General features: G+C 55.4%; 1 protein-coding gene across 3 annotated transcripts; it reads right to left on the bottom strand.

Annotated features, from left to right (window-relative positions):
• Positions 1 to 282: 282 nt before the first annotated feature.
• On the bottom strand, positions 283 to 22,402 carry PKN1 (protein kinase N1). 3 transcript variants are annotated; one of them, XM_064479919.1, is made up of 22 exons: positions 22,251 to 22,402; positions 17,427 to 17,730; positions 15,802 to 15,953; positions 14,113 to 14,248; positions 11,128 to 11,273; positions 10,693 to 10,906; positions 9,989 to 10,183; positions 8,037 to 8,146; positions 7,802 to 7,945; positions 6,002 to 6,077; positions 5,778 to 5,919; positions 5,596 to 5,689; positions 3,881 to 3,960; positions 3,730 to 3,805; positions 3,548 to 3,639; positions 2,245 to 2,421; positions 2,011 to 2,073; positions 1,809 to 1,885; positions 1,465 to 1,607; positions 1,097 to 1,204; positions 931 to 1,011; positions 283 to 556 (listed from the first exon to the last, which is right to left on the bottom strand). In XM_064479919.1, the coding sequence occupies exons 1-22, from the start codon at positions 22,269 to 22,271 to the stop codon at positions 353 to 355; spliced, it is 2,835 nt and encodes a 944-aa protein (XP_064335989.1). In that variant the 5' UTR covers positions 22,272 to 22,402; the 3' UTR covers positions 283 to 352. The 3 variants fall into 3 exon arrangements, with proteins under 3 accessions (XP_064335989.1, XP_064335988.1, XP_064335990.1); XM_064479918.1 differs by lacking the exon at positions 22,251 to 22,402 and adding an exon at positions 18,731 to 18,872; XM_064479920.1 differs by lacking the exons at positions 17,427 to 17,730; positions 22,251 to 22,402 and adding an exon at positions 17,277 to 17,346.
• Positions 22,403 to 24,604: the final 2,202 nt, after the last annotated feature.

Below are 24,604 nucleotides of genomic sequence, written 5' to 3'. Positions count from 1 at the left end.
CCCCCAAACTACGCCCCACCACAGGCCTCTAACTCCCCACATCCCTCAACACAGCTCCGAGCCCCTTCCCATGGCGGCCTGCCTACGCTCCCCACCATAGTATTAGTCCCAAGTCCCCACCACCACGTGGCCCTCTTCAGATGGCCCTCACCATAATCCAAGACATCTCCCCATCACTCCTTCGCCACCCATCGCATCCACCCCCTATCCCAACTCTACCCATCTCCAAGCACGCCCCCCACTACCATTACTGTGCACAAGATGAGACGGAGGATGCATGGATGGGGAAAACCCCAAAGGCCCTTTAAAAACTACTAACAGCTCTGTCGGGGCAAGGGTGGGGGGGAGGGGGCTAGCAGCACCCGGCCACGAAGTCGAAGTCCTGGAAAGCGGCCTGCTCCGTGGCGGTGAGGGGCCGAGCGTCGCGGGGTGGGCTCAGCGTGGGGGCCTCCCCTGTGAATTCCTCGTCGAAGTTGCTGACATCAGTGCGGCCAGACAGCGTGGGTACGAAAGGCGGCGGCAAGCGCCGGGCCAGCAGGGCATCCCAGCCCAGTGTCTGCAGGGAAGGGAGAGGGGAGGTCAGCAGGGGAGGCTCCGGGCAGACTGCAGGAGGGGTCTGCTCCTTGCTCTCTGTCCAGCTCTGGATCTGTGGGGGTCAACAAAGGGAGTCACAAGATAGAGGGGGAAAGTGGGAGGCCTGGGGACCCAGGAAGGATCACAGTGTGAGTGACGGAGGGAGGCTCTGGGGGTCCCTTCCGGGCAATCCTGGGCTCATACACAGGCAGTGCTCCTGACCAGGCCAGCCTGGAGCAACTGTGGGTGTAGGAGGGCCAGTGGGGGTGAAGGAGGGGGAAGGAGAAGCAGGCAGGTATCAAGGAGAGGTGACAATGTTGGAGGTGAAGCCACTAGGCCTGGGGGGTGGGACTTCACCCTGAAGAAAGGCTGTTTTTTCACATCCTCTGCATCCCTCTCGCTGGACCCCAACCTCCGCTCTGGATTCCTTCGCAGCAGCTGGGGGAAGGGAGTGCCGTGTCAGTTTTCCCCTTGCAGGCCCCAGAGCCACTCCCCTGGCCCATCCCAAGTTGGGAGTCCTCACCCTGCGCATGATGCCAATGGCTTCAGCTGACAGGAAGCGGGGGTAGCGAACCTCATCATTGACAATGCTGTCAAATACTTCCTCCTCGTCGTCCCCTGGGAACGGGGACTGCGGACAGGGAGAGCCGGGGTGAATTAGGCCCCTCTGCGGCACCATACTCAGCTCCACCCAGAGCCCCAGCTGTGCCTTCACATGGCTCACTTGGGAGGGTAAGTACCCCATTTACAGATGCAGAAACTGAGGTCAGGGAGACAGGGCCACCTGCCCCCAACCAGACAGCACATGGTGGAGACCAATTTTGATCACCCCCCAACCCCCGCCCACCGGGCACACACCGGTACCAGGGAGCCGCCTTGGGCCTGCTTTACCTCGCCAACCAGCATCTCATAGAGCAGCACGCCCAGCCCCCACCAGTCCACTGCCCGGGTGTACGATGTGTCCGTCAGCACCTCAGGTGCCAGGAACTCCGGGGTCCCGCAGAATGTGCTGGTCCGGTCCCCATAGCCCATCCCTGGGGACAGCAGAGCCATATGAGGTTATGGTGGGGAGGGGAGGCAGCTCTAGCCCTGCCCAGCATGAGGTGGTCCAGCCAGCCAGCCCTGCCGTAGGACCAGAGTACAGGGTAACCCAGGTAGGGCTGGGGACTCTATTCCCTCCCCTTTCTGTCTAAACCCCAGAGGCCAGCCCCTCAGATCCCAGCCCCGCCCCTCACCCTCCTTGCAGAGGCCAAAGTCTGCGATCTTGACATAGCCCTCGGTGTCCAGGAGCAAATTGTCCAACTTCAGGTCCCTGTGAGGGAGTGGGGGGATGTAGAGACGGATGAGTGGGGATCTGGGCCCTGCCTGAAGCCTGAGGGCCCCCCAGTGGGCAGAGCATGCATGCATGAGCATGTGCATGCACACACACACACACACCTGTAGACAATCTTGTGTTCATGGAGGAACTGCAGCCCCAACACGACACAGGCCGAATAAAAGCTGCGGAGAAAGGCTGGTGTGAGGGAGCCAGGACTCCAGGCAAGGGAGGAGGATCACATAAGGCTCCCACGTCCTCAAAAGTCCTCCAGTCCCCCCAAGTTCCAGGAGCCGGGGTTGGGGGGAGGCAGGGCCTGCGGGTGGAGGTGTGTGTGTGTGGGGGGGCAGGCTCACATGGCTCGGGGCTCGGAGAACACGTCGCTGTGGATGTGCAGCATCAGGTCCCCGCCGGCTGAGTACTCCATCACGAAGCACACGTGCTCTGGTGTCTGGAAACAGCCAAACAGGTTCACCAGAAAGGGGTGTCCTGCACTGGTCACAGCTGCCAAGATCCGCTTCTCACACATCAGGCTGGGCAGGGTGAGGAGGTGGGGGTCAGAGACCACGGCAGCTCCCTAACCCCGACTCCCCGATGCCCTAGAGGTCCGCAATCATCAGATATTTGTCAAGGGCCCCACATGGCTGTGCACCCTTGAGCAAGTTGCTTAATATCTCTGAATCTGCTGAACAGATACTCAGAATCCATCCATTGTCCTAGTAACAGCCCCCCAACTTCCATTTGGGGAGACGCTGGGGGGCTGTTACTTCCCTTTGAAGCACCCAATCTCCCTAACCAGGAATTGGTTCACGAAAGGGCAAACCAAGGCAATGGGGCTGAATCTCAGGATTTCTGCTGGAGTTATTAAGGAGGAAGGGCTAAAGATGGCAGATGAGCCTTAAACTATTGGGATGGAGGACATTCTGCCCCCATGAGGGGACAGCAAGCAAAGCCCACACAGAGGAAAGCAGAACTGAGAGACATGAACTGAGCACCTGGTTAAAGCCATGCCTGAAGGTAGTCCATCCCTGGCCTTTTCTAATCCAGAGCAATAAATTCCTCTATTTACCTGTCTAAATTGGGTTCCTAGTTAATAAAAGGGTGTCAAAAAGACTGAGGACAGTCTCGGCATCTACAGGGGGCAAGGCACTGCAGAATGCTCTATAGGCATCCTCTCATTTAATCCACCCGGAAACCCTGCAAGAATGGCATTATTACTCCTCTTTTATAGATGGGAGGCTGAGGTTCTGAATGGTGAAGGGACCTCCTTAAGATTAGGATTTGAACTCAGGGTCCTGACCCAAAGAAGAGGATGTACAACGGCACTATTAATACCACAGCCTTCAGAACTCGAGTCCCTAAGTTCAAATCGCGGACCTGCAGCTTACCTTGGGCAACTTGCTCCACCTCTCTGCGCCATCAGCAGAACGGGGACAATAACAGTATTTACCTCTTAGAGCTGAGGAAGGAGTTACTGAATATAAAGCACATGGTGGGTGCTTTCTAAGGGTCATTATTATTATTGTCAGGGCTAGTTTAATAAGTATGAAAGACTGTTATGAGTCACTCTCACAGCAGCTGCAAGGAGCGGACAGCTCTATCTCCCATTTCCCAGAAGAGAAAACCAAAGTGCTCAGAGGGCCTGAGCAGGGTCCCCACCTCTCCACCTCGTCTCGGGCCACAATGTCCCCTTTCTTCAAAGCCTTGATGGCAAACAGCTCCCCGCTGGGCCGGAATTCAGAGAGCAGCACCTGGAACCGCAGGGTGGTAGGGGGAGGCCTTAGCGGCCAGCCCAAGGCCCTGGGGGTCTGGACCCTCCAACTCCCTGCCCCCCACCTCACCTTCCCAAAGTGACCCCGGCCCAGCACTGCCAGGAACTTGAAATCCTCGAGGGTCAGGGGTGACTTCCTCAGAGGGCTGTGGAAAGAGGAGACTGGTGGGGTTGGGACAGCGGGCAGGGGTGGTGGGTGGCGGAGAGGGGAGGGGTATCACCTGCACAGGGCGGGGCCTGAGGTCTCCTGGGTCTGCGAAGGCAGCTCGAGAGTGGTGGTACTTTCCTGGATCGGGGAACTCTGTGGCGGAGAGAGGAGGTCAGAATAGCCACCAAGGCTCCTGTCACCTCTTTGACCTCACCTCTCCTCCCACTCACCTCCTCCCTCAATCCCCTTTCAGCCACAGTGTTCCATTCACTGTGCCCTGAACACACCAGGCACGTACCCACTCCAGGACCTTTGCACAGGCTGTTCTTGCCACCAAGAACTCTCTTTTCCCAACACCTGTAAGGTTCCTCCCTCACCTCCTTCAGGCCTTTATTCAAATGTCACCTTCACAGGTGGCCAGCTGACTGCCATACTAACTAACTAACAGAACCTCCAACACTCCCTGTCCCCCTTTTCTGCTTTAATTTTCTTCCCAGCACATTTTATGCTGTAAATATATTTTATCATTTATCTACTTATCCCTTTATTGGCACTAGCCCCATGGAACTACCTAACGCTTTATATCACATGCATATGTATCTCTGAAAAGAATCAAAGTTAATCTTTAATTTAAGAGGGAAAAAAATTACCTCCTGGTCCATCACTCTCCACTATAGACACAGTTCTAAAGGTTCAATCAGTGCAAACAGGTGTACAGGAGGAAACACGGTCTGCTCCTGCCCCAGCCAGCCTCCCCAGAGCCAGCCGCTGTTACTCATTTCCTGAGTATCTTCCTGGATGTATTCTATGCCCATTCAAGCAAAAGTGCAGGCACAGACTCTGTTTTCCTTGCACCCATTGTTGGTCATATTCCAATCTCACCTCTCCCAGTGGACCATCTGTCTTGGAAATCAGTCTACGCCAGCACACAGAAAGCAGCCTCATTTTCCAGTGCTGTGTACTATTCCATCCTGTCATTTATTTAGCACTGCTTCCAAGGATGGACCTTGAGGTTGTTTCCACTTTTTTGCCCACACAGAACTGCCATGGTGAACATCTGCATGTGTGTTTTTGTGCATGTGTGTGAATGTTCCTCACAGATGTCCAGGAGTGGAATTTCCAGGTCAAGATACTGCCCATTTTAAAAAAAATCTTTAATGGAGATACTGGGGATGGAGCCCAGGACCCTGGTGATGCTAAGCCTGTGTTCTACCACTGAGCTATACCCACCCCTCAACACTGCCCATCTTTAACTGAGCCAGCTGTACCCTCTGAAGGAGACGGAGTGACTCCCTTGCCTCCCACTGACTGCCTGTTTCCCTGCATTTTCCCCAGCATTCAATGTTATTAAACTTTTGGATTTTTTTTTTTGTTATCAAACTCATTGAATTTTATGAGGCATTTCATTTAATCTAATGCAGAAAGTAACCATCACCCTGGCAGGCTCTCTTGTGTCCCCTCCTATCAATGCTGCCCCCTAACACCCAGAGAAAACCACCATCTTGACTTATGTCATTGACATGAGTCTTAAACGTGCTCGTTTTACAGGACAGTGTACTAAGCACAGAGAGGTGAAGCTGCTTGGTGTGGGTCACACAGCTGGGAGGCAGTAGAGCAGGGACCACCCAGGTGGTGGCTCCCGAGCTCACGTTTTTATCCAGAATAGAGAATAGGACCCAGGTTCTGGCAGAGATGTGCTGTGTGACCCAGGGAAGTTCCTGGTGGTCTCTGGGTCTTGAGCTGGGAAGGAGGTCCCCCGACACTGCCCAGGCCAAGGGGGAAGCTCACCAGACTTGATGGGCTGGAAGGAGGGCCCAGAGGGCTCTTCTGGGGCGAGCTGTCTGAGTCAGCCCCGAGGTGCAGCTTCTCCACAGATACGTCGCTGCAGCACAAGCAGGAGGGTGCATCTAAGACCCAGCACCCCCGGAAGCAGCCAGGGCAGCCGGAACCCCAGGGTCCTCCCTCCTTACCCTGAGGACCGAGCCTCGGGTCCTGGAGAAGGCCCGGGGCTGAAGGTGCCGGTGGCCGAGGCGTTGGGGATGAGCCTTCGAAGCAGCCGCACCCAGGTGGCAACATCAATGTTCATCTGCCGAGCGCGCTGAAACGCCTTCCCTGTGGAGAAGGGGGCAGGTGTCACCCTCCGGGACACTTCCGGGACCCCTGGTCTCTCCCCTGCCCTGGTCCCTCCCCTCACCTTGCTGCTTGGAGAAGATCTTCTTCTGCCTTCGGAGCCGGGGTATCCTCTCAATGACAGGGTTGCGGAAGGTGACCTGCGGGGACGGGCCTGCGTGTGAGGACCGTTGCCCACCTCCGGGCAGCTTGGTGGGGAGGGCCTCAGGATCACAGGTGTGCAAACGTTGCAGGGGTCCGATCACTGTGGCATCGCGTCCAACCACAGAGTACTATGCAACGTGTTAAGGGGTCAGAAAACCCAGTTATCCTTCAACAGGGCCACCTCCTGAAGTGTCATCTCGGAAAGACAAGAAGCAGGCAAGCAGGCCCCTCTCCAGGGGTGGGCAGCGGGTCTGATCCAACAAGACGTACGTACAACTCTAGCAAACAGGTCCTACACTTTGTCTAGTGTCCCAATTCCCCAAAATGTGGTCCCAGCCCAATAGCGTCAGCATCACCTGGGCACCTGCTGGAAATGTAGGTTTTCAATCGCATCCCCCCCTCCACCACTGGACCCTCTGAATCAGAAACACCGGGGATGGGGCCCAGCAGCTCGTGTTTCACCAAGCCCTCCAGGGGACGCTGCTGCCCACCCACGGGGGGATACCACTGGTCTAGCTGGATTCTCCCAATTCCAAGGAATCTTCTAGAAGGTGCTAATGTCACCAAACTGTGTGGTGGTTCGAGTGGCTAGCAGCTAGTACACAGGATGGCACGGCTATGGAACACTTCCATCTACAACAGAACTCAACTATTATCGGCTCATCGACGGCAGAACTGCAGGAAGTTCTATTGGATGGCACTTCGGGGGAGGAACAAGAACAAAATAGAATGTTAGAAGTAAACCTTGAAGGCAGGCAGGACTGCCTCAGAATCTGCCCGAGGGCCACCCACCACCATCCTCCACGTGGGTTCTGGATGGTCTTCCTAATGGAAGAACAATTTAATTTCATGGCTCTGCCGTTGGAAGTCAGCCCTACTCTGCTCCTTTCCTTCAGGGGTCCTTGGTTATGAGATCATATAGGAACTTCCGCCTGGGTATTTAGACACGGGGAGACACACGCACACACACGCACATGCATATATACATAAAATAGGTCACATTTATATGTTAGGGGCAAACTTAAATAATTTGTGAGGATGATTTTGGTTAAATGAGGGGGCCTCGGTTTCCTCCTCTGTTAGATGTGACCAATAACCGTCCCACTTGCACTGGGTCACTGTGAGGATTAAACACTTAATGCCAGCACAGTACTTAGGACAGGGCCCGGCCACGTGACAGGGGTCAGCTAGCAATGTTATTTAGATCGTGGGCTCTCAACCAGAGGACACTGGCAACGTTTGGAGACTGGTTGTCACAACTTGGGGGAGGGGACCTTGCTACTGGCATCCTGTGGCTGGAGGCCAGGGATTTTGCTCAGCATCCTACAGTGCACAGGACGGGCCCTGCAACCCAGAATGACTATAGTGCCAGGGGAGGGAGGGGCGACCCTGATCTGGACCCTAACACTAACATCGCTGCAGAAGGACTCTCTCTACCCAATTGTGGCCCAGGTACCAATCTCCATGACATGTTGCCGGGTTTTGCTTTTCTTTTTTGGCTTGAACAAAATTTTGTTATTTCTTCTTCTTCTTTTTTTTTTTTTTTTCTATCTTGTGCCAGAACAAAACCAATCCCAGCTTAAGTTGGCATTGATGTAACTAATGATATGTACTTTTCTATCAATGTTCAGAGACCAATAGAAAATATGTTTTCTCCTTCTAGAAAACCAGGAGCAGGAGACACAAAAAGCATTTTCTGAGGGTGGGGGTCAGGCTGTACCTCGGCCACCAGGCAGCCCTGTGGTTCCATGTCCAGCTGCACCTCGTGCCTCTCGTTGTCCAAGAAATCCTCCAGCTTCAAGAATTTGAGGGCACACAGGCCCCGCTGGTCCCGCCAGAAAACAGCCAACTCCAGTTCCCGAGCCTCAGGGGAGAGGAAGAGGGCCATCACTGGGGATGCCTGAGGCCCCAAGCCCTTCCTCCTGCCAGCCTGGTTGTCCCTCAATCCAGCTCACCCTCTCCAGCTCCAGGGTGAAGCTCTGGTCCCAGGCGTGGGGGCCACATGGCTTCCAGGAGGTCTGCCCCACCACGGTGTTATCCAGCTTGAGCACCGTGCTAACCTCACCTGGAATAGGGGTGGGGGTGGGGTGTCAGGAAATTTGGGTTGGTGGGGGTAACCGCTCGTATCTTATTAAAGAAGTCCTCTCTTCACCCATCACAGTCTACTGTGCTGTCTGACCCAGCTCTACAGTTCTGCCTTTCACGTTAAAGCCTTTAACCCACCTTCAGTTGATTTTTGTGTATGGTGTGAGGTGGGGGATCCAAATTCACTTTTACTCTAAATGCAAGTTCTAGCAATATATTCCTAAGTGCTCACCCTAGAAAAATGCAGGCAAGTGTACATCAGGAGATGCATAAATATAATGCTTCTATAATGCCCTAAACTAGAAACATCTCACTGTCTGTGAACAGGAGAATTAATATATACAAAGTGGCAGAGAGTATAGCTCAGAGGTAGAGTGTGTGCTTAGCGTGCACAAGGCCCTGGGTTCAATCCCCAGTACCTCCATTAAAAATTAACAAACAAATAAATAAATAAACCTAATTACCTCTCCCCCCCAGAAAAAAACAAAACAAAATTAATATATACATGGTAAGATAGTGTTATCAGCTAAACCGTGAAATTGCTGATGTTCAACTATTTTTTACCTAAAAAAAAAAAAGACAGCAATTTGATATGGCTCAGCCCAAGACAATGAACTATCCCAGAGGAGTAAAAATGAATGAACGAATGATAGTTTCATGCAACGATATGGACAAGTCTCCCAGACAAAGTTGGAGGAAATAAGCCATGACCATGGAATACGTTCTGTGTGATTCCACATATATGAAGTTCAAACACAGGCAAGTTAAACTATATTGTTTTGAAATGTGTATGTGGGTGCTAAAACTACAAAGAAAAGTGAGGAAATGATAACCATCAAAGTCAGGAGAGTAGCTACCTCGAGGACAGAGGAAGGGGCTGGAATTGAGGAGGGGGCATGAGGGGGCTTCCAGGGAATTCTATTTCTTGACCTGGGTGGTGGTAACATAGGTGGTTACTCTACTGTTACTCTTCTTTTATTCATTCTTTTTTAATGCACGTATTAGTGCTTTTTTTTTTCACATTGTGGTAAAATTCACATAACATAAAATTTACCATCGTAATCATTTTTAAGTGGCCAGCTCAGTGGTCTGAAGTATATTCACACTGTTGTGCATCCATCTCCAGAACTCTTTTCATCTTCCCAAACTGAAGCTCTGTTAGCATTAAACAGTAACTCTCAGTCTCCCTCCCCGCCCAGCCCCTAGCAACCACCATTCTTTCCATCACTACTAAGCAGACCACTCTAGTTCCCTCATATAAGTGGAATCATATACTACTTGTCTTTTTGTAACTGGCTGATTTCACTTGGCATATATGTCCTCAAGTTCATCCGTGTTGTGACATGTGTCAGAATCTCCTTCCTTTTTAAGGCTGAATATTATTCCACGGCATGCATGGACCACATTTTGCTTATCCAGTCATCTGTCAATAGACACTGGGCTGCTTCTACCTTTTGACCATTGTGAATAGCACTGCTATGAACATGGGTGTACCACTATCTCTTTGAGACCCTGCTTTCCACTCTTTTGGGTATTTACTCAAAAGTGGGATTGCTGGATCATATGGTAATTCTCTGTTTAATTATTTGAGGACCTGCCATACTATTTTCCACATTTTACATCCCCACCAAAAGTGCAGGAGGGTTCCAATTTCTCCATGTCCTCTGTAACACCTGTTGTTTTGTTTTCTTCTGTTTTGTTTTGCTTTACAGTACCCGTCCTAATAGGTGTGAGGCACTAGCTTTTTAGAATGTTACAAGCGTGGGACATCCCAGGACCCCCCACACCATGACATCCCTCCCGGCCCTTGAAGCTCACTCACTGGTGTTCTCGGCCTCCGCTTTGAGGCTGCTCCGGCCACTGAGGCTTCCACTTCGGCTGTAAAGGCCCCGGGCTGGGCGGCTCAGGAATGGGGTACGGCTGTCGGGGGTCCCAGGCCCCCCTGCCGAGGGTGAGGGGTTCCAGGGGATGGTCTCTGGAAGGTTCCTGCAGCCCACCACACGTACTTCCAGGGTCCCTGAGGGAGGGGCAGGCTCATGGTTGTGGAGTCACATCAGATCAGAGGTCTGACAAGGGCTGGGGTCTATAGGAGGGCTGGTCTGGGGAGGTAGCGGCTGAGGGATCTAAGGAGGGTGGAGCTGGCTGGCTTGGGGCTGAGGGATCAGAGGTTCAGGGCTGAGGGGTCTGAGAAAGACTGTGAGACCGAGCTGGGGGACTCTGGCTGGAGAAAAAAGGGCCATTTGGGGAGGGGTGGGGAAAGTGAGGACGGGGAGATGGGGCAAGAGTCCAGAACCAGAGGGCAAGGTGGGGCAGGAAGTCCAGTGTTCATGGGGCTGTCTGGCCTGGGGAAAGGTGGCCCAGGGCTAGAGGGTTAGGGTAAATGGGGAAGGGAGAGAATAGTGGGATGTAAGTCCAGGGTTGGAGAGAGTGAAGATCAGGGTTGGCGGTCGAGGGGCTGTGGGACTCGGAGGGGTCAGGAGCTCAGAACTGTGAGAGTGAGGTCCAGGTGGGGACGTCGGGACCTACCTGTGAGCGGTGCGGGCTTGCACAGGGTGCTGTAGTGTGTGGCGGGGAAGGGCCCGGCCAGGCGGGCACTGAAGGCAGCGGACGAGGCCGCAGCAAGTTCCTCTCGCAGCAGCCGGCCCTTCGGATGGTCGGCGGGCAGCTCCCCCAGCCTCCGCTCCAGCGCCTCCCGAAGCAGCCCCAGCTTCTGGTTGGACTCTGTCAGCTTCTCCTGAGCCTGCGGTGGGAGGAGCCTGGCCGGGCTGGGGGCGGGATCGGGCATGCCCCTCCCCGAGGGCAGACCCAGGGCCCTCCCCTGGACGGGCTTACTCCTACCTGCGGCTCCTCGCTCGAAGCCCAAGCCCTCAAACCACCTGGGTCCCACCCCTGGGATCCCAGAAAAGGAAGCTCGCCTCTCGGGGAAGAGCCACCCCTCCGGGTGGACGCCCCGCCCCTCACCTCGCTGACCGCCTTGCGGTCCGGGGCCTTGGCGGCGCTGAGCAGGCGCAGCACGTTCTTGGCGCCCTCGGCCACCGCGTGCTCGACTCGGAAGTGGTGCCGCAGCTCCTCAATGCGCAGCTCCACGGCCCCCAGGTCCGGACCCCCTGTGGGCGTGGGACACGAGGCAGTGAGGCCACCCTGGGCCTCGGGCCAACCAGCCCGGTTCCAGACTCGCAGCACTGTCCACAGACAGACCACCACCAACATGCATGAGTTTCTCCCAAGGCAGGGGGTCACGGCGACACAGCCACACCGTCACCCACGGGCAGACAGCCACACTTCCACCTTGATGCTGTCACTCTTTTGCCCAGACACCGTGACGCACATGGATGGACCCAGGGATGTAAACTGTCACCCAGGGCACACTGTTAACACAGGCTTAGGGACAGATACGTTTTCAGGGTCCCACTTCATCCCCAGGGACTGTCACAGGAACACCATGGCAGTTGGAGAGCCACAAGGATATAGTCACGCAGACACAGAGACACTTAATAAAAATAGTAACTTTTATTCATTGCTGATGGGAATACAAGTTGCTTTCCAATGGAGGCACTTCGGCCATTTCGATCAGAATTACAATTGTATTTACCCTTTTTAAAAAAAACTTTTTTGTTTTCGTTTTGGTTTTTTTTGTTTTTTTTTGAGGGGGAGGAGGTAATTAGGTTTATTTATTTATTTCATGGAGGTACTGGGGACTGAACCCAGGACCTCCTGCATGTTAAACACACTCTCTACCACTGAGCTCTACCCTCCCCCATGTATTTACCCTTCGATTTGGCAATTCCAGTTCAGAGGCTTTATTCCACAGACACACCTCTGCACTTGACATATGTTCACAATTATTCACAGCTTTCTTTCAAAGAGCAAAAGATTGGAAACAACCTCATTTCCTCTAGTAGGGGTCTGTGTAAATGAATGGTGACCACCCACACCATGAAATACAATGCAGTTGGGGGAACAGGGACACTGTCACTCATAAGGTGACAGTGGCATTATCACTTTGTCACCAGTGTAGGCACTGGAACATACCTACCCACAGGCAGAGAAACAGACACTTTCACAAAGATGCCATCACACTGCCACAGAGGGACACTGTCACGGGGGTGAGGCCGATATCAAATAGATAGATGCCTTGTCAACCCCCAGCAAATGGACACTGTCACAAGGGCAGAGGGAAACAGTCATGAAACACAAACTCTTACGGGACACAGTCACATGGTGGCAAAACTCCCAGGGCTTTAACTCCAGCCCAGGAAGAATGACAGGAACACCATCACACTGCCACATGGGTAAGGCATAGGGACGGTAAGGAAATGCCATCACACTGCCATACAGGCAGGGCAGCATCAATAATACCCATAGACACAGAGACCCAGTGTCACAGAGAAACAGGCTGGCCACCACACCCAGTATGAAGTCACAGGGATGCAGCCATACCCCAACACAGGACACAGCCACGGTCACCTAATGGCCCAGGGACAGGTACAAGGATACATCATCACACAGGTGTAGGAAACCTGTCACCCAGAGACACAAGGTTACAGTCACCCTTATCCATAGCTAGAGATCCCAAGGACAGTCTTGCTGTCCTGTATAATGACCCAGACTCAGACTCTGGCATTCGGTCAGAGTCACAGGCACCCACAGCTGTGTGGTACTCACCGGGCCTTCTGTCACATGTGCCCACTCACTAAGACTTTTACACTTACAGGGACAAAATCAAGCAGTCACCAAAGGTTACAGTGTCACCCAGGGGCACAAGAATGTGATCATACCTTCACACACTGTCACTGAGGAGCCCACATAGGCATTCAGGGTACAATCACACAGTCACACTGACACCTCCCTCCTACAGTGACACATACACTGTCATCTGAGTTACAGGCCCCATTGCTATCAGCTACATGCTAGTGTCCCTGCAAAATTCAGATGTTGAAACCCCACCCCCAAGATGATGGTATTAGGAGGTGGGGCCTCTGGGAGGTGATTAGGTCATGAGGGCGGACGCTTCACAAATGAGATCAGTGTCCTTATAAAAGGGACCCCAGAGATCTCCCTTGCCCCCTTGGCCAGTGAGGACACAGCAAGAAGGCAGCTGTCTGCAAACCCAGAAGAGGGCTCTCATCAGAGGCCAGATCGACTGGCATCTTGATCTTGGGGACTTCCTAGCTCCTAGAGCTGTAAGAAATAAATGTCTGTTGTTTAAAAGGTCTGCGCCCCCAGTCTGTGGTATTGTGGTATAGCAGCCAAGTGCACTAACACCCACCAACAGCTGACACCTCTCTCTCTCACGGTGACACAAAGTATTACAGTTACAGGGCATGCCTGCAACCTCCGGTCCCCACAGTCGGCATCACATTAGTACTGACACACACATCAGTAGCCCAGACACACTCACCCCTGCACACAATACATCAAGACCCTGTCACAAATTCAGGCTGACAATCGGGCTGACACCCCCCCAGGCAATCATCACTGGGACACATGCAGAGTCACACACATGCTGTGGAACCCACAGTGCTACACCACAGGGGTGACCAGGCAACCTCCTTGTCCAGCAGTGCGTACATTTTTCCCATAAAGAGCCAAAAGGTAAATGTCTTTGGCTTTGCAGACCACACGGGCCCTGTTGCTACTACTCAGCTCTGCTGTCACAGTGCAAAAGCAGCCTCAGATGCTGGTAAATGAATGAACATGGCTGGGTGCCAATAAAAATTTATTTGCAGGGGAAAAAAAAAAAAGGCAGTAGCAGATTTGGCCCACGTGCAAATCTTGAGTGGGACAAAAGAGGAAACTGAGGCCCGGAGGTCAGGAATGGGGTTCTAGTCACATCATGAGTCACAGTACCCAACTCCCTGCCTCAGAATGGGACCCTTCACGGGGCTGGGAACTGAACTCTGCAAGGTGGAGTGCAGGCCGGGCTGTTTCAGGGCAAGGACTCACCTTGGGCCTCATCCGGGGCCGCCTGGCTCTCCAGCTGGCAGGCCTGCAGTGCCCGGCGGAGCTGCATGCGGATGATGTCAATCTTGGTCTTACTATCCTGCAGCATCTGCTGGGCCGTCAGCAGCAGCTTCCGGTCCTGGAGGCAGAAAGGGGCCGTGAGGAGAAGGCTGGGCTGACGGGGGCTGACCACCAGTCCTGCCGTCCACACCGTGCAGGCCCAGGGCGGCCATGTGACAGAGCGCTCACGTGTGGGTGTGACTGCAGGTGTGTCTTTGTGTTCCCAGGTGTAGAGGGAAGACGCAGCCCATGGCATTTGAATCCTGGCTCTGCCACCTAACAGCTGCGTGACTTCGGGCAAGCCACTCAACCGCTCTGGGCCTGTTTCCCCATCAGCAGGAGTGGGAGTAATATTAGCAACACCCACCACTGGGCTGAGGATTAAAGGAGCTAATCTGTGTGTAGGGCTCAGAGCCGTGCCTGGCACCAGCAGGCCCTGTATTTGTGTCAGCTGTCAGAGTGGCGTACGTGTGGGTGAGTGTTCCCCGTGGTGGGTGTCGCCCTGCCTGTAGCCACGTGGGTGAGTCCAAGGGGGACTGGGTGGGTGGGTGAGGAAGTCTGCAGTAAGTGGGGGTCCAGATGTTTGCGTGTGCAGCTCAATACCCAGCGACGACTAAGCCTGGCCAAGGACCCCATGTGTGTATACAAGCCCCGGAAGCTGGTGGTAGATTTTTTCCATCTACTTGGTGCTGAAACCAGGAACTGCTAATCTGTGGTGAAAGAAACCTGGGGCTCGACCGAAGAGGGCAGGAGGGCGCTTTCTGGGTGACTGGAAATGTTCTGAATTCTGGTGAGGTGGTGTGTATGCAGATAAAAATTCATCAGGCTGTACTCTTACGTCTTCCACCCTTTACGTCTGTATGTTACACCTCGATAAAAGGTAAAAAAAATCTGCATTGTCTGTGCCCTCCCACGTAACACTCACACCTGTGTGTGCACACAAGCATGGGTGCTCCCTCAACAGTGAGTAGGGGTCTCCAGCTGTAGGTCTGAATGTGCTTGTTGATGTAAGCATCTCTGGGTGTTGGCAGAACTGGGGGGAGTGTCTGTCTGGTCTCTGGGTGTATATGTAATTGTGTGTCTGTGTGTCTGGGTGTACTGTTGGCCTGTGCTGTGTGCCCTGGGTGTTGTATGATGGTGTGTGTCTCTGTGTGTCTAGAGGTGGCCGCAGTGGTTACCCTCCACGTGTCTCTGAGTGTTGTTACTGCTGTGTCTCCAGATGTTATGACAGTGCTCTAGGTGCTCATATGACTCTGTGTGTCTCCAGATGTTGTCATGACCGTGGGTGTGCCTCTAGATGTGAGGATGATGGTGTGTGTGCATCAGGGTTGACCACGTGTACATGTGTCAGAGAGACGCCACCAGCAGTGAAAGGCTGCGTGTTGCCCTGACTGTGGATGCCCTTGAGTCTCTGGGGGTAACTGAGAGACTGGGGGGGACAGTCTCTGCCGTGTGTCCGTCTGACATCACCCACAGTCACCCTGTTTCCCACACACCCCACGAGCTGCCCACACCCTAGTTCTGCTGCAGTCACCCACCAGCCCCTGTCCCCAGCCCTCTGTCCCACGGACTACCCCCACCCCCAAGCCTGGGATGTGCACGCAGTGACACGTGCACTCGCATTGCCCCCACCTTGGTGCTGCCATTGCTGTACGTCTGGATCATGTTTTCTGCCCCCTGCTTCACCTTCAGCTCGATGGCCAGCTGCTTCTCCAGGCCGGCCACGCGGCTCAGGTTGGTGGCCGAGCAGGCCGGGCCGCCTGCACCGGGGGACTGGGGGGCATCTGGACGGGGTGAGTAGGACAGAGTCATCAGGGCCCTCACCTCCCTCTGCCCAGGAGGCTCTGCCCCAGCTGAGGGATCCATCCCCAGGGCCAGGGGGAGGAAAAGCCGGGGGCCAGGGCCCAGAGGGCCCAACCACCCAAGCCCTCCCAGGGAAACCCCTCAGGGCTGGGGCAGGACGAGCATGAAAGAGCAAGAGTCCTGCAAGCACCCAGGTGTGCTCGAGTCCTTGGTGTTGGTGTGACTGGATACACCTTTGGCCGGAAGTCCGCTACTTACACAGCTGTGTGGGCATCTGTGGCTGTGGCTGTGGTTACACCTGTGACCTGCGGGTGCTGGTGTAACTGAGTGAGTGTGAGTCTCCCTAGGTGCTGGTACACCCGTGAGTATGAGGTGTCAGAATGCCTGTGTGAGATTCTGGGTGCTGGGGTGACGATGCATGTGCTCCCGACTGTCGGGTGTTCAGATCTCCCGGCACTGGTACAACTGTGTCCAAGCGCCTGGGTGTTGGTACAGCCAGACATGCGTGTCTGGATGCTGGCATGGCTCTATGTGACTCTCTATGGACTCTGGGTGCAGATGTGACTGTATGAGATCTTGGGTGTTGGGTGAGCTCTATCTCTAAGTGTTGATGTGACCATGTTGGTCTCCAGTTGTTGACATTCCCAGGTGGTGTATGGGTGTTGGGGTAAAGGATGTTGAGTCTTTTGGCCTTGTCTGACTGTGTGCATGAGTCTCAGGCTGTTGAGGGGTTGGTGGACCTCTGTAAGGGTTGGGCAGCCGTGAGTGTGTGAATCTCTGGGGCTTGGCGTGAGTGTGTGTGAGTCTCTGGGTGTTGTCCTTGTGTTGGTGTGACTGTGTGCGTTTCTCCGGGTGCTGGGTGGCAGTATGGAAGTCTCTGGGTGTTGTGGTGAGTGTGTGAGTGCCTCTGGGTATTCATACGATAATGTGTAGGTCCTTGGGTGTTGTCTGAGTGCTGGCATGACTGTGTGTGAGGGTCCCTGGTTACTGATGTGACGTGTGTATGGGTCTTTGGTCGCAAGATGAAGAAGTTCTGCAGACCCCTTGCGCAATAATGTGAATCTACTGACCACTGAACTCTACACTTAAAAATGATGTATCTTATGTGCTTTTTGACCAAAATTTAAATTTTTTTAATAAATAAAAATTAAAGAAACTTTAGAGTCTTTGGGTATTGTCCAGGCGGTGGTGTGACTGTGAGCCTAGAAATGTGTGTGACACTATATAAGCCCTCTGTTGTTGTCTAGGTGTGACCGTGTGTACCTTTCCCTGGGTGTTGGTTTTGGTGTTTGGCCTGACTGTACCTTGCAGCTCGGAGCTGTCGTGACCGAGTGTGTCTCCCCAGGGGTCAGTGGCGATGGGGCTGGCCTTGCTCTGGAAGACAGCAGGGGCGCCCCGGGCAGTGGAACCCCTGCAGTCCCGCATCCCGGGGTTGAGGGGGGGGCCTGGCTCACCGTGTGTGGCAGCTGCAGGGTCGGGCAGGACCACGTGGGCGTGCAGCTCCTGAAGCTGCTGGTGCAGCAGGTCGAGCCGGCGTGAGGAGCCCCGCAGCACCAGCTCCACGGGGCCCAGGCTGCGGCCCAGGTCGGTGGTGGCCCGCCGCAGGTTCTCGGCGCCCTCCTTCAACTTCAGCTCCTTGCGGATCTCTCGCCGCAGCCGCTCCCGCTCCAGCTCCAGCTGCTGCTGCACCCCGGGGGCCGCCAGGTCCGCGCCCGCCAGGCCCAACTGCTCCAGCAGGGACCAGCTGCGCGGCTCGCTCTGCGGGGGACGGGGCAAGGTCAGTGGGGCCAGGGGGACTCTGCAGTGCAGACCTCGCTCAGGCCTGGCCTGGCCTCCTCCCAGACTGAAAACTCCCAGCACAGGGCTTGCTCCGTGTCCTCTGACACGCCCCCCAAACTGGGAGGTGAAACAAGGCCCTGTCCCAGCTTTCTGACACCCCCAAACTGCGAGGTCCCAAGGGCAGGGCCTTCTTCCTTCCCTGTCCTCTAAGACTAGGGGGCCATAGGTAGAGTCCTGTCTCCCTTCATCCATCCTTACACAGTGGGAATCTAGAGGGCAGACCCCATCGCCCCACCACTGTGCCCCCCCAAGCTAGCAGGTCCCCGAGGAGAGGCTCTATCTCCCTTCTACTGTCCTCTCAAATTAAGGGGTCTCAAAGACAGGACTCGTCCCCCTTCTGTTGCCCCTCAAATGATAAGGTCCTGAGGGCAGACCCCCCTTCTCCCCTCTGTTGCCCCCCTAAACTAGGAGGTCCCAAGGGTAGGCCCCCATCTCCTCACCCCTTCCCTCAAAATTAGGAGGTCCTGAGGGCAGACTCCATCTTCCCCCTGTGGCTCCCTAAACAAGGAAGTATCAAGCACAGGCCTCTGATGTCCCCCCAAACCGGGAGTTTGGGGTCCGAAAAGCAGGCCTCTGTTCCTCACTGCTGTGCCCTCACACAAGGAGGTGCTGAGGGCCGTCCTCACCTTACCTCTGCTGTACCCCCAAGCTAGAATATCCTGGGGACAGTCCCCATCTCCCCTCCTTTCATCCTCTACAACCACGACCCTGAAGACCAGAGCCCTGTCTTCTTCCTCCTCTATCTCCCTAAGCTGGGAGCCCAATGGGCCCCAAACAGTTTCATCTTTCAAACAAAAACTCCAACGCCACCATCTCATCTCCTCTAGGTCCAAAACCAAGAGGTACTGAGGGCAGGGCCTCCAGCCTGTGCCACTGGGGTCCTCCTCTGCCTACCCCCCACCAAGACCTCAGCCCCCACCTCCAGCTCCTGGTCCAAAGGGGCATCGGCCTCCGCCATCCTGGGTCCCGGCTGAGGACCCCGCCCTCTTCCTGAACCTCAGCCTGGCCAGGGCCTCTCGCTTGCCACTTCCTCTTTCCTGCTCGCTCCCAGCAACTCTCGCGACAGGCCAGCTCTGGGGCTCGGGGGCATCTAGAGGACCTTCCTCTTGGCCCCCACTCCTGGGATGAGCCTGCTTCTCTAGAGGTGTCCCGGGGATGGCCCCAGCTCCCTGTCCCGAGAGAATGCCCAAGGGGTACACAGCATGCACACACTCACAAGCCCACTACCATGGACGTGAAGAGCAGCCTCCCTGGTGTACACAGGCTGGACCTGGGTGTGTATACACTCATACACCTATAGGCACGTGCATGGAACACAGGCTGGCAAGTGTGTGCACACCCCCACGCCTACCCCTGTGCACACTTGAATGTAAACGCCCATGAGTGCTCACGTGGGCAGGCCAGCCTCTTTCCCGCAGACGCAGCCTGTCCCAACTTCCGGCTTCTGCTAAGTTTGGCCTCTGGCTGCTGCTGACCACAGCTCAGGGGCCTCAAGCCCTGGCCAGCCCAGTGGCACCTCCCCGAGGCCCACATGGTGAGGAAACAGCGCTGGAGGGTTGCGATGAGAGTGCCACCAATACCAGCGGCCTGCTAAGGCTCAAGTATGACTCCTACTAACAAGGGCGGTTACAACAAGCTGCCCCCGGGTCAACAAATGCAACTCCATGAGTCAGGTGCTATTATCACCCCATCTTCAAGAGGAGGAAACTGAGAATGGGGGAGGGGACAGCTCAGTGGTACAGCGCATGCTTAGCACGCATGAGGTCCTGGGTTCGATCCCCAGTCCCTCCGTTAAGTGAAAAATAAACAAATAAATAAACCTAATTACCCCCCTTACCCCCGCCCCCCAAAAAAGAGGAGGAAACTGAGCCCTGAAGTGGTGACATAACTTGCCCAAGGTCCTGCAGCCAGCAGGAGGCAGAACTGGGATTTCAAACAGGAGTGCCTGGAATCTGAGCGCTGGCTAGGTGGCAAGCATGACATAAAGACCCCCACATGCATTATCTGCTGCCACTGTGAGAAGCCATTTCACAGATGAGGAAAGTCATGGCTGGCTCCCGAGCAACCTCAAAGGCAGCTGCCCCCAGGGAGGATTTACTTCAGGGCAAAAGCATCATTCCCACGAACTGACTGACCCTCACATTTAGCCTGGGCAGCTGCCGTTTTTCTGCCCCACTTTGCAGGTGAGGAAACTGAGGCTCAGATGGCAGCAGCAGTTCTCAAAAGGGGGAGGGGGTTTCACCGCCACCACGCCACTTCTGGGGGGCATTCAGCAACATTCAGAGACATTTTTGGCAACTGGCAGTGCTACTGGTGTCTACGGGGTTCGACAATGCACAGGACAGCCCCCACCTCAAGAATGATTCAGCCCCAAATGTCAATAGTGTGGAGGCTTAGAAACCCTGGATTAAAGGACAGAGACTCAAACCCTGAGCTGCTGACTGTGACCACCAGTAAGGATTTCACAGCAGCCCCACCTGCAGAGTGTGCTGGCCTGGTCTCTGCCTTTCCCCACCATGAAAACCCTCTTAGCCTCATTTTTCCGATGGCAGAACCAAGGCTCAGAGAAACAAAAGCACTGGGCCTACCACACACCATGAGGAAGTGACAGCTCTGGAATTTAAATCCAGGCTCACCTAATACCACTTGCTACCAACCAGGCACCACCCACCCCCCAGCTCCACCCCATCCCCAGCAGGCAGAGCAGGGGTACAGCCAGGAGCAGGGCCAGGTCAAATGGGGGAAGTCCAGGCAGAGAGGTGGAGCAGGCTCCCTCAGCCCCACCTCCTCTGGCAGCTGAGGCTTGAGAATATGCAGAGCAGAGAGGCCCGGCCTCCTGGGTTCTCCCTTGGGTGACTCACTACTACCCAGGGCAGGGGTCACCTGAAGGCCAGCAAGATGAACCCATGAATCAGGAGCCTGGCCTGGCCTTGGAGAATCCCTACTCCCTCAACTCCCACCATGAAGCAAGAGATCCCAAGTCGAGAGGGCCCATCTCCCAGAATTCCCCTCTTCCCAGAGTGGCCAGGGACCTAGACCCCATGTCCGGAGATTTCAATGCTTTGGGTGTTTCCGGAATCTGGACAGGACATCCGTTTGCCGGACACAGAACAGACAGGCACACACTGGGACAGACAGAAGGACAGGTTAGCAGACCCAAGCAGCCATGAGAAAGGAATGACTAGGAAGAGGGAAGAGAGAAGAGAGCAGGCAGGAGATGGGAAAGGGGACCAGGGCATGGGTCCAGCCTCGTTCCAGGAATCACAGCCTCTGTCTGGGTCATGTTTGCTACACACCAAGCGCATGCATGCGCCAGGGGATTCCTACACAGCCCTCCCAGGGCTGAGGGGTAGAGGCAGGGACCCCAGCCTTCCCCAGCCCCCAAGGTCTGACCTTGTGTGATCGGCAACACCAGATACGCCCAGCTCCTCGGCAAGGCTGGCAGGCCATCAGCAGGACTGGGGTGGGGGACAGGGGGTCACAGGGGAGACACAGAGGGGATGTGGGGGCAGGTGCAGAAGGAGACGAGAACCCAGTTACACAGCAACCACAGGACGATGGAGGGATGATGAGGCACTATTGGGGACACCAGAGGTACAAGACATGTCTCAGACTTGGGTTACTGAACCAAAGAAGGTCAGAAGTCACCCTGACCCTGCTTGTCACAGATAGGAAGATGAGTCCAGGGCTGTGATGTCCACAAGGTGGCACACAGAGAATCTGGCTGGGAGGCCGATTGTTGCCAGTCACCTGTGCCTGTGTGTATATGTGTGTGTGCAGGGGGGTGACCCAGCCCTGCCATCTATGCCCAGGCAGGATTCCTAGTATAAGAGAATCCCCAGCCTGTTGACCTGGACACTCTTCACCTGGAGTAAGGTTTCACCTGGTTGTGTGGGTCCCCAGTCCCCAGACCTAATGAGGTGACTCGGGCACTTCCACCAACAGGTGCCAATCTGGGTGGCGTCGGGACCATTGTAAAGCGTCCGGAGGCGAGGGAGGGAGGCCCCCCGCTGGAGCTTTGTTGTTGTTGAGGCCTCCTCCCCTCCCGGAGCACCGCGCCAGGCACCTGCCCAGGTGGAGCGGCACCTGCCTGGAACCGAACGCTGGAGGTGGGGGGTGAGTGGCGGGGGCGACAGGCACCGGGATGCACAACCAGCCACAGACACCCGAAGTCGAGCCTCCGCCGCGCCCCTTCTAATTTTCCGGGAAGGGCGGGGCTTGGGGATGCTGCGGGAGCTCCCCGCTCCCCCACTGTGCGTACCTCCACCTGCCGAGAAGGGGACTGTGCTGGCTCCACGGTGCCGACCCAGGGAGGGGGTACCCAGGGCTGAGGGGGCCCCCGCCTTGACTGCCCTGTTCCCGGGGGCTCCAGCGGCGCGCGGGGGGGGATTCCCGGCTCCGGCTGGCCGCTGGGCGGCTGCGGACGCAGGTGCGCCTACCTGCACAGCGTCGCTGGCCATGTCCACGCGCCGCCCGCCAGGGGTCCCCGAGCGGAGGGAGGGGCGGTGAGAGGAGCGCGCGTGCGCCCCGCGCGGGGCGGGGAGGGGGCGGGCGCGGCACGACCCCCCCGGCGCACGGCCCGCTCCGGCCTGCTCCGCTCGGCCCCGCCTGGCCAGGCCGCCGCGTCCGCGCGCCGCGCCCTCCGGCCCCAGCGGCTGCCGGGCCGGGTCACGTGACCGCCGAGGTCGGCGCCCGGGGAGGGGGCGGGGCCGAGGGGGCGCGGCTCCCGGCGGCCCCCGGGGCTGCGGGGTCCTGCCTGTCGGACTCCCCCTTCTTTGGCCGAAACCACGTCGTCTGCTTCCGCCGCCTTTGCCTTTTTCAGGATCTTCCCGCTGCTCACGGGCCCCCCATTTGAGCGCGCGGGAACCCGAAGAAAACAGTGAGCCACGTTAAAGCGGGGAGCTGTGGAGGCCTTTGAGCCTCCGGGGATCTCTCTAAAAAAAACCCGAAACAATTCATCCCCCTTGATGTTTGCAAGTTCAAGCGTCTTAGAACGATCCCCCATTCAAGGCACCGGAGCTTCCCCATAGGCTGGAGACAAACTCTGAGCAGGCGTGGGTTCAAAACCCAGAGCCCCATGTCCCCAAACCCTAGAAGCGCCTCATCTGTGAAACGGGAAGGCTTTACTCACCCACCCCTTAGGTGTTGATAAAATTAGTGCATGCCAAGGGCTGAGAACACAGTAAGCGCTCAATAAAGGTTAGCTGCTGCGATTTTTAATGTTTTGCGTTGTTATGAAAAGGGGTTTGACCCCTAAATCCGTCACGGACTTGCTGTGGGCCCTGTGGCGCCTGAGCCTCAGTTTTCCCCGCTGTAAAATGGGGACCCCTCTTCGGGGCTGCTGCATGCAGATGGCGCTCTACAAATGCAGACTCGTGCCAGATCGGAGGCAGAGGGTGGAGACCTTTGAGGATCTTCTCCAGGGTCTCCGGAGTCTCTGGAGCGTACAGCTTTTATCTCGTGGTCAACCCCGCACTTCCTTTCAAAGTCGGTGACTGAGCCAAGCCGCGGTCCCTTGGGCGCCGGGCGGGGAGCGCTCCGTGGTGGCGCCTCCACTGTGGCGCCCTCCTGGGACCCGTCAAAGCGCGGAGGGCTGCAGGTACCTTGGTTACCCGATGCTGTGCGTGGTTTGCACCGTCCCAAAGACCGGGGCGAGATGTTTTGTTTCCCTTTTTCCTTTAGGCGACTCTTTGGGGGGGGGGGCGGCGGCTAGTTAACAGAGAAGGAAAGAGAAGAAGGAGAAATTATCCTAATCCAGAATCCCTCCACTTCTCAACCTCCCAAGGTCTCCAGTCTTCATTACTGTTTACTTGGACCAGCGCAGTCTCCTCCTCCCAGGTCTTTTGGCTCCTCCCTCGGCCTCATAGTCTGTTTTCCCTACAACAGCCCAAGGACGCCTATGAACACCTGAATTAAGTCACATCCCTCCTCTACCTAGATCCCTCTTTGGCTCCCACCTTCCCCAGAGTAAACCCAAAGTCCACAAAGCTCTGCACAGTCCGAGGCCTTCACCTTCCCTCTCCTTCCACCTCTTCCCCTTGCGCACTCCCTCAAGCTACACCTGCTTCTTGGCATTTCTTCAAATATTTATCCATTGGGGTAAAGAACTCTTTGAGCTAGTTCTTTGGCTCTTGATTTACAGTTAAGGAAACTGAGGCTCAGAGAGACGCCCCTCACCCCAATTATGAAGTCAGGATGTTTATGATCAAATTCTCCAGCCCACCCATTTTACAGATGGGGATGATGTAGCAAAGCAAGGCTGAGTCAGCCCAGGAACAGGGCCACCTTATCCAGGGATGGGCCCTATGCTGCCTGCCGGGTTCCAGGCTGCCTTCCCCGTATGGAGCTGGGGAACCCTGCCAAATTCTCACTCCAACCTTCTGGCATTCATTTACTCAGTGAATATTTATCGATGCCCACTGGGGACTTTGGTGGCAGTGGAAACAGAGTTGCACTCCAGGCATTAAACAGGGAGACCAAGGACTTATGGTATAATCTCATCCAAATATGATAATTGCACCAGCACCTCCCTGCAGCTCCTCTGGCCTCTCGCCAATCCTCTATGGGGCCCTTAGAAACCCTAAATTACAAGCTCACCCTCGTATTTGTCTACTGGAAAACCTGTTCCTGGCTCTCTGGCACTCTTAGGAAAAACACCTGCCCCTCATCTGGTCTACAAAGTGGTCCTGTTAGGTCTCTGCCCACCTATTTAGCCACCTCTCTCTTCAGTCCCCTCACCCTAATCTAGCAACACTGGCCTTCTCTCTGTTCCTCAAATACCCTCAACTTACTT

Source organism: Camelus dromedarius, chromosome 27 (assembly GCF_036321535.1).
Source record: "Camelus dromedarius isolate mCamDro1 chromosome 27, mCamDro1.pat, whole genome shotgun sequence".
NCBI classification, from domain to species: Eukaryota; Metazoa; Chordata; class Mammalia; order Artiodactyla; family Camelidae; genus Camelus; species Camelus dromedarius.
This window is presented reverse-complemented; position numbering and strand designations above follow the sequence as displayed.